The following is a 10,034-nucleotide window of genomic DNA, read 5'->3' on the forward strand; positions in this document are numbered from 1 at the left end:
TGATTTTTGTTGTTGTCACTTAAAGCATGCGGAACCCATGCTCCGTACTTCTTAACCTTTCCTATCGAGTGAAGATGCTTCTCTATAGCAGTGTGGGAGCATTCCATTTTCTCTGCCAGTTCCCTTGTCATTTGACGAGAATTTTCGTACAAAAGTTGGTTTAATCGCTCTTCATCGAACTCAACTGGACGGCCAGAACGAAGTGCATCTTTGAGGTCAAAATTTCCATTTTTGAACTTGGCATACCAATCACGAGCGGTTCTTTCAGCTATGGCACCCACTCCATACACAGCACAATTGTCGCGAGCAGCTTTTGCGGCCTTAGAACCTTGATTAAAAGAAAAAAGAAGGTGTCGAAAATGCTCGTTTTTCTTAACTTGACATTCCATTCTAATGATCTGAAAATAAACAAAAATTAACTAAAATTAAGTAGGAAATAAACAAAATAGATTCCAAAATGATTCAAAAATAGAATTGTCGAAAAAAATAGATTCCAAAATATAAAAACGCAATACATTCCAAAATTAAAAAAACGTCGGGAACTTAGTTGCCACCCCAATATATATGTGTAAGTATATAATATATATATACATGTATGTGTATTCACATATATATAGATATATATGAATACACTAACTATTCTGCCTGTATGTCTGTGCACACCTTTCAATGCAATGTATGCCATAATATCTGCAAATCTAACGGAGGCCTTAAAAGACATTGTAAGTTCCAGAATGATCAGAACTAAACTGCAGCTCTTGGTTATCCAAATCGGATATTCAATTTATGTGGGTGTCTTTTCAAAACATTGTCTGGTTTAAAAAGCCACATCAGATGCCATGATGGTTTTAAGGTGTAGGTACAAGAGGTGGTAAGGCTCTGCATAAGGAGTAGACAACCACCATATATATTTATACATGTGTGTGTGTGTGTGTATGTGTGTGTATGTGTGTGTGTGTGTGCGCGTGTGAGTGTGTGATTACGTGTGCGTGTGTGTGTGTGTGTGTGTGCGTGTATTTTCACACATGCAAGTATAGATACGCCGTACCAAGGTACATACGTACTTCATATGGTACATACGTACTTCATATGGTACATACGTACTTCATATGGTACATAATATTTTGTTTCAACGAGGTACATTCCTCCAGAAGTGCTAGACATATATCCATTAATATTATGAAATATTTGGATCTACGGTATTCAGTAAAGATGATGTAGCAAATGATCCAAGATATAACAAAGACATGCATGACATTGCCCTGTATCAATTCTTCAGATATAGGACATTCTGTTTCGAGAGCTGTATCTTTAATCAAACTGTGTAAAACATTTGAATACCTTTACGACCAGCCCTGTAATGCTATCAGTCACTTGGAATTAAATATATACTATCCCAAACGTATGACTGTACCGAAAAACAGTTTTATATTCAACTAAGTCATATTATGTTTCGAAGAATAGCTGCCTCAAAGTGAAATTAACTACCTGATATATATATATTATGGGAATTTTTTGAGGACATGAAATCAGCAAAAGAATTAACGGTATATGTCAATTTCTGATACATGATATAAAAAAAAATGTGTGATATTTAATGTTTATGACAACATTTAAATGACGGCTATCTGTGTTATACAACACATAGAAGATTATGTGATCTTTGACAGGCTAGAACCACACATCTGGCTGGTTGGTAGAATCATTTTACCGAGGGGCGAAATACGGAAGTACTTGACTAGTGGTTCTCAACCATTTTTTAAATCTATGGACCCCTTTGTTCACTATTTTATTCTGGTGGCTTACCCCTACCCCATATCCATTCGATGTTTAATAACTAATTTTAAAGATGCATCTTTCAAAATTCCTGTTTTGTTATCCACTCATTTACTTATATAGATTGAATTACGTAAAATGTTAGCGAAAGATACCTAGCTATTTCTTGCCATACATATATTTAGATGAGAACTTTTCAAGGACCCTTTAAATACTTCTGTGGAGCCCTAATTTACTATTTTGCTAGCATAGACCCCCCCCCCAATCTTATCTGGACCACCAGCGTTCATATGGAACGTGATCGAGAACCACTGCACTAGACAATGTTTTACAGTATTTTATGTCTCTCTAAATTCCGATTTACAATCACGTTTGAATACTTTTGGGGCGATAAAATAAGTAAGTACAATATCTAAGTTGTCTGCATCTGAACTTATATCGAGAACACATTATACATCCACATTTTCACTTCAACACTTGATTGGTTGCTATTTACGATAAAATTTTAAAGATAAATCTTTCATTTGGGTTTCATACTAGAAACCATATGAAAATTACTCCATGGCATTTAAGCGTTATCTTGGTTTAAAATATTTTATCTTTTTGATTTGTAATATTTCAACCTTTTCTCAAGCACATAATTCACCTTAGGGAAGTTTATAAGTGGATTGTTTTTGTTATGCAAAACTAGTCTAATTTTTTGAAGAATTCGCCGAATCTAAAAAAGTAAACGAAATACAATTGTCTGCACTGATTCAGGCATAAATGTCTATGGATTTTCTTTTCAGCAGCGAATTTATTGGAGGAAAGAAAATATGCCAGATCATATATTGTAATATAAAATCCTAATAACTAATGTAAACACATTGGTGGTTCACCAATTTCCAATCAAGCCATATTAGCAGAATTAATCTTCAACGCTGTGTATGTTCATTGTTTTAAAACCTATAAAATTAGATCATGAGAAATGATAATATTTGAAGAAAGTTCTGTTCGAGTAAGCAAATGGACACACATTTATGCATTGAAAAGAACATAACGAAATGAAAGGAAAGAGAATGTGAAAGAGAGAATGTGCGTAAGAGAGTAGAGAAAGGCCAACAGATAGAGAAAGAGAGAGAGAGAGAGAGAGTGGGAGAGAGACCCAAATCAAACAGTTTATCAGGTGTTAGAATGGACCTGAATAAATAAGAAACACTTAACATGAAAGGAACCATTGAAAAGTGGATAAGAGACCATATTTCTCATATTATTCGAAGTTAACACTTTTATGCCTTTAACCTCAAGAATACGGTGGATCAGGAAATTGTCATTGACACTGCTAAATGTTTACCTTTTCTGAAATGTTTTTCTCAATGTTCATCAAAAATTTTAATAAATTTCGTTAGGCGTATTTACATATTTAAAGAAACAACCATTCCACGTTAACTTATACTGGAAAGAATATAAATGAATTGATATTCATATAAGAATTGAGATTTAAGTTTCAAATAAAGCCATATCTCTTTTATGTAGAACGCTTTCATAAGTATTTCCTCTTAGATTTTATTAAGATTTAGTGTTAAGGGAAGAGTGTTACACTTGGTAAATCATTCGATGTATTGATATCAAATGGTGTATTTTAGTCAGCTACAATACCTAAGCAGAGAAAAGGGATCATTTCGTACGAATCAGATACTATGTGATTGATTTTTATCAGAAAAGTGAGATTGCAGCAGAAAACCCTTTGCTTTGTGGACGTATATAGCGGCAAGTTAAAATATTCAGACAACTACAATTTTTGAAAAGAAATTTCTCGGAGATTATTGATCCTTATTTTCTTATTTTCTAAATAAGGATCAATAATCTTCCAGAGATTAGCTCATGCTGTCTCTACCTAATGTCTATATTTATTCAATGTTATTTCATTGGTAGTTAAAAATGCTGTTCCACTCCAATAATTCGCCTAACATAGCCGAATATACAGTTTAAATTGTTAGATATGCCGTCTCAACGCTGCTGAGCGTTATCCTGTCACGTTTTCAGAAATAAACCACTGATCAGAATATACTAACCACCTAAAATCTTAATCCGTGTGTCTCTCATAATGTTCGGTTAAGTAAAATATCCAGCCTTTCTTTTATAATAATTTTTAATTCAGAACTTCCTCGTGATACAAATGTTAGTCGATTTTAAGTAAAATATCATCTATGGAATATGCTTTTATTATCCTTGACGCTTTCCTTTCCACAGTAAAAGGTCAGTTAGAATGAACTTTGGATTGTCTCATCTCAGAGTATATAGACACAAATTTATAAACAGATTATATGAATAATTGACCGATAAACTTTTTAAAGTTTCTTTATTAAAATTGACGTCTGTTTTTCTTTTTCTTCTTCCAGGTCTCAGCCTTTAGTATGTCGATGAAACGTAAGCTGTAACTGTATAGTTTTACATCTTTCAAATTGTAAAGAATGAATATCTCTTTATTTAGGTTAAACTTTCATAATATTATTCTCTCTTTAGATTTGTAAATTATTTCTTAAATACTTTTATATACATCATCTGTCTCATTTAAAACCACTTCACACGCTAGGTCTACAGCATAGCGTTAATTGAAGTCTCGCACTTACCATTTAGGTTTTCAATGACGTCACAAACAAAACTGGTTATAATTTGTAATGTTTCTCACAAAATATAAACGGAAGTTCGGATATATTTAAATATTCTAGACTGCAATGATAACTAAGTCATGATCGACATGTTTCCTTTATCTAGCATTTAATTTCACTGAAATAGGTTAGAAATTCCCCTGCCTACGTGGGAAATACTCACAAATATACACAAATGTATGTGAACCATATATGTATACATAAGATATAATGGATAGCCACACCTACATAAATTAAGTGTAGCAATGTAGCATCGTATGGTTAAATTATGATTCACATGAATCCGCCAATTGTGTAAGTTAATATTGTAAGAAGCGTCTTACACATTATGCCCAATGTAGACGAAAGCACACATACCTGAAAACCTCATTCTCTCAATAATTTCACATATCGGAGATCTATTCTTTCGAGGTGAGATCAAGACTGCTTATTGAGAGCCAAAATAAACTGCCATAGTACCTTTATATAAAACAGGCAATATCGTCGAATTATGGTAAAAAAAACTTGAATATTTAAGATACTTCAATATTTTACAGCTACATAAATATTGAAATGTAGAAGGATTTTTCTTTTAAGAACCCTAAGAAACTCACCAATGGTCCCTTTATTAAGCATTAAGTCAACATCAGAAAGAAGGCAATGCAGACGGTTGAATAATTTTTAGCATGTTACAGGTACTTAACGATTATTAAAACATGGAGAATTGAAACTTTACAATTATTTTCTTTTGCTCTACTGTTACTCGCTTCACAATATTTATGGTAACTTAAGGTCTTGTGCCTTCAGTAGAAAGGAATATTTATTGTAACTTAACGTAGTATATTATTTGATAATAATCGAATTGATTAGAATCAGTAAAAGAATAATTGTTATATTCATAAATTCTTTATTTATTCACTTTTCAAAATAGGTTGCAAAGGAAAAGCAGTAAATATTATGCTTGTAATGGATTCTTCCAGTAGTATTTGGATAGAAGATTATAAAAAACAGCTACAATTTGCTCGTGAATTGGTCGACAATTTCGATATCGGTCAAACCAACTCTCATGTACGTGTTGGTGCTATAACATTTAGTCGTACGGCTCATTTAGATATACCTTTGGGAAGATATGCGAGCAAAAAGAAATTACAGAAAGCTATTATAAAAATCCCTTATAGAACCGGAGAAACCAACACTGCAGAAGCTCTGCGTCTCCTAAGAACAGAAATTGAACCAAAGATGAAAGTCTTCACAGCTCCATTTATGGTAATAGTCATCACAGATGGGAAATCACGTGATAGCTGGTCTACTCGATACGAAGCCCATTTGCTTCATAAACTCGGTGTACATATTTATGCTATTGGTGTCGGTTTGTATTATGACTTAAGGGAGTTGAAGTCCATCGCTAGTGATCCTGTCAGAAATATCCGGTTAGTGTCAAGTTACTCGGCATTGGAGAATATTGCAAAACAATTTGGTGTAAAAACATGTGAAGGTGAGTTGCACAAACATAATTCTTGAAACTTCAAACTACTCTGCCTATATCCCTGCTTATCATTTGTCCTCTGTCTCTCACCCCCGATTCTTCTTTTCTTCTCTCTCATGTTACTAAAATTCTTTCTCACTAACTTCCAATTTGTTTCTCTATTTCCCTTTTTTGCATTTGTTCTCGTCTTTTCTCGCTCAATTCAAATATATTTATGCTAAAGTAAGTTTAGAAATCACAAACAATATACCTGGAAGCATTGTAGCAGCATAACTGTGAGGCTATAGCATTTGCCACTCTACCGAGTAATAAAGGACTGCTGGCTCTCGCAGCACTTTTCATAAGTATCGTTTACTGTAAACTCGGAACAGTCACCAAAATGAGTTAGTAGGATTTTATAGATAGAAACTGTACGAAAGACTGTCTTAACATCTGATGAGATGGATGTGTCCTACGCACCCACGAAACTTTAGGTCACGTGGAACTGAGTCAAACTTATTAAATATATGGTAGGCACGGCTGTGTAGTTATGAAGCTCACTTTGCAACCACATGCTTTCGAGTTCAGTCTCAGTACCGATCCCTTGGGTAAGTATCTTCAACTATAGTCCCTAGTCGACCAATGGCTTGTGAGTGAATGTGAGAGACGGGAACCCGTCGAATACACACACGCACACACACACACGCACACACACACACAAACACACACACACACACACACACACACACACACACACACACACACACACACACACACACACACACACACACACACACACACACACACACACTCATATGAATGATGTACGTATGTATATATGCATGAATGGGTGTCTTTGTTGGCTTGTTTACCTCCTTATAATTCAGAGTTTCGACAAAATAGACCGATAGAATCACTACTACCAGATTTTAAAAAAATAAGTTCTGGGGTTGATACGACCGACTAAAATATTCTTGAAGATGATGTTTCAACATGGCCGCAGTTCAAAGACTGAAACAAACGAAAAGAAGAAAAGGAATAAAGGAATGAATTATATCCAGACATTGACATTCAGTAATGCATATCTAAATATTCTATAATCAAAACATTTTATTGCTGAAATGAAATTTTTTCGTGAGAAAAAATAAATAAGAGTAATGCAGTTCTCAATACTCTGTTATTCACCAAGTTGGTTTTTCTTGATTTTTCATTGTATCAAATTTACATAATTTACGTCAATAATGCTGCTGAGAAAACTGTCACTCATTCTCATTTTCGCTTTCCTCTTAATCTGATGTCTTGGTGCTTGTATCACTTTTCATTGTCAATGAAAATGTTTCATTTTTAATAGGTTAAGTGTTATTAAGTTTGTTTTTTTTCATAAAATATAATATAACAGTCAACACACTTTTTTGTTTCTTTGGCTTACAAACTATATTTTTTTATCGTTTACTTATTGTTTACAGATATTACAACTCCGCCACCAACTACAACAACTACGACTCCGAAACCGACAACAACGACTACGACTCCGAAACCGACAACGACTACTACGACTCCGAAACCGACAACGACGACTACGACTCCGAAACCAACGACAACAAAAATTCCACGTCTGCAAAGAGATGACCAGAGTAAGTAGCTCACTTTAAAGCATTGCCTCCATACATAACTACAGAGCTTTCCAGACATTCTACATTAGCTCAATTTTTTAAAGTAAGGCACCCGACAAAATGCTTAGTCGTGTTTCGTCTGTCTTTACGTTCTGAGTTCAAATGCCACTGGGGTCGACTTTGCCTTTCATCCTTTCTATGTCCATAAAATAAGTACCAGTTGACTAGTTGGATCGATGTAATCGACTTATTCCCTAGCCCGAAATTACTAGCCTTGAGGCCAAAATTTGAAACCAATGTACTTTTTTAAAATATAGCTTTTTTTATGTCGCCTCTCACAAATCACGTATCTAAAAATATTCACAGAGTCGTCTGTTATGAAAATATACTTCGTGAAATTCGGACAGATTTGACTTAGTTTCACAACACACATAGAAACTATCTGTAACAAATTAAGGATGTTTTCCTTTTGATCGGCAAGTCGATTAATTAATTCTTTTAAACTAAACACTTTCAAGCTTCGGATACTGGTAGAATGTGTCATATAGAACATCTTTTACTCTTGGCGTTGTTGAGAAAAGTTTGCATTTTCGAAGTTATTTCGTGTTAAAGTTGTCGTATTTCGGTAATTTCAACCAATTAATGAATATAATTACTGCTGTTGCTTGTCAACAACAACTATCGGCGGTGTATATTTCGTTTGTCACTATTATTTATGACATCGTTTGTGCGTTTGTACTGGTTTTAGCTTTAGGGTTAGCGTTTTAGGGTTAGGGTTTTAGGGTTAGGGTTTTAGGGTTAGGGTTTTAGGGTTAGGGTTAGGGTTTTAGGGTTAGGGTTAGAGTTTTAGGGATAGGGTTAAGGTTACGGAAAAAAAGTGAAACATGAAGAAATTGGAGGGGCAATTTTCCGGAATCTCCGTAGCTGGGATTTTGGCAAAAAAATGATAAAAAAAAACAAAACAATAATTTGCGAGAAAATGGGGGGTGGAGCGGAGGAAGTCTTTCCGAAAATAGTAGCTGAAAAACAGGAAAACAAAACTTAAAAGCAGTAGAAATTCACGAACGATTATGGTGTTGTCGTGAAGTAAACGTGCTTCAGATACACTCGTTTATTCATACGAACGTAACTGAGGTGAAATATGTCATAAATAACAGTGACAAACGAAATATACACCACCGGAAGTTGTTGTTGACAAACAACAGCAGTAACTTTATTCAGCTCAATAGACATCATTGATTGGTTGAAATTACCGAAATACGACAACTTTAACACGAAGTAACTTCGAAAATACAAACTTTTCTCAACAACGCTAAGAGTAAAGGATGTTCTATATGACACATTCTACCAGTATTTGAAGTTTTAAAGTGTTTAGTTGAAAAAATTAATTTATCGACATGCCGATCAAAAGGAAAAGATCCCACATTAAAAGCACACAACACACAGTTTGGAAACCTCTGCACAAAGAAGACATAAGCTGAAATCATGAATTTATGTTGCTTTTTCTCTCTAGTGATATTCCTTCTAGAAAGAACAGCATCTTTTATGTTTTGAATTTTACTTGCTGCAGGGTTTAGTCGAACAAATTGACTCTAGTATTTATCTTTAATTCTGGTACTTATTCTATTCGGTTCTATTTTGCCGAAACGCTAAGTAACGGGGACGTAAACAAACAAACACCGGTTGTAAAACAGTGGTGGAGATCAAATACAAGCACATAAGCGCACTCAAAACACATACTTATACGTGTATATATAGGATCGTTTTCCACGCTGTTTCTATCTACCAAATTCATTCACAAGGCATTGATCGGTCCCCGGCTGTTGTAGAACACACTGGTTCAAGGTGCTGAATTGAGAGACTGAACCCGGCCGTATTGTGAGATTGAACCCGAAACTATGTGTTTGCAAAGGGAGCTCCTTAACCATACAGCATGCTTAATATTGAAAAATCTATCACTGTTCTACTATGATACATAATATTAGTTATTATCTCAGTGGAGTGAGATGGAGTGACATACATTAGGACACTGGGTTAAATTTCCTGTAGAATTTAGTTTCTCTTCCTTCTGTCACTTTTAACTTTAATGAATAACTAATCGTATACTGAGCACCTTTCACCTTTCATTTGTGGCAATGTAGAAGGCCTTTGATTAGAAACCATGTAGTTTATGCATAGGTGGACAATGAACATGCATTGCAATAGCAAAAGTAGAATTAAGGACTATACATGCATACACTCACAGATATATATATATATATATATATATATGCGAGTAAAAATAAATACAAAAAAGGTGGGTTTTTTTGTATGATTGTGTATAGAGGAATATATTATTTTGCTTAAAAGAGTTCCAACACTGTCTGTTTTTTATGTTTTATTTATATTCCTGCAGAACTAATGTGGGGTATAGAATATGGAATATACAATATATAATATGATATACAATATACAATATAAAATAAAATAAAATAAAAATGGATGGCACCATGAAAGAAAGTATTGAATGTAGATGAAATATTGAGTGTTCAATATAAAGGATCAAATATA

General features: G+C 34.2%; 1 protein-coding gene across 2 annotated transcripts in view; it reads left to right on the plus strand.

The window, feature by feature from the left end:
* Positions 1 to 10,034, plus strand: part of LOC106869981 (collagen alpha-1(XXVIII) chain) — a 17,250-nt gene that overhangs the window by 2,237 nt on the left and 4,979 nt on the right. Inside the window, exons 2-4 of one of the 2 annotated variants that reach the window (XM_014915930.2) lie at positions 4,158 to 4,185; positions 5,338 to 5,901; positions 7,338 to 7,505. In XM_014915930.2, the coding sequence (XP_014771416.1) occupies positions 4,158 to 4,185; positions 5,338 to 5,901; positions 7,338 to 7,505 (760 nt within the window). Of the gene's footprint in view, positions 1 to 4,157; positions 4,186 to 4,231; positions 4,250 to 5,337; positions 5,902 to 7,337; positions 7,506 to 10,034 lie in introns of those variants that run through there. The other variant, XM_052967229.1, reaches the window with a different exon arrangement.

The sequence above is a fragment of the Octopus bimaculoides genome, chromosome 4 (genome assembly GCF_001194135.2).
Source record: "Octopus bimaculoides isolate UCB-OBI-ISO-001 chromosome 4, ASM119413v2, whole genome shotgun sequence".
In the NCBI taxonomy this organism is placed as follows: Eukaryota; Metazoa; Mollusca; class Cephalopoda; order Octopoda; family Octopodidae; genus Octopus; species Octopus bimaculoides.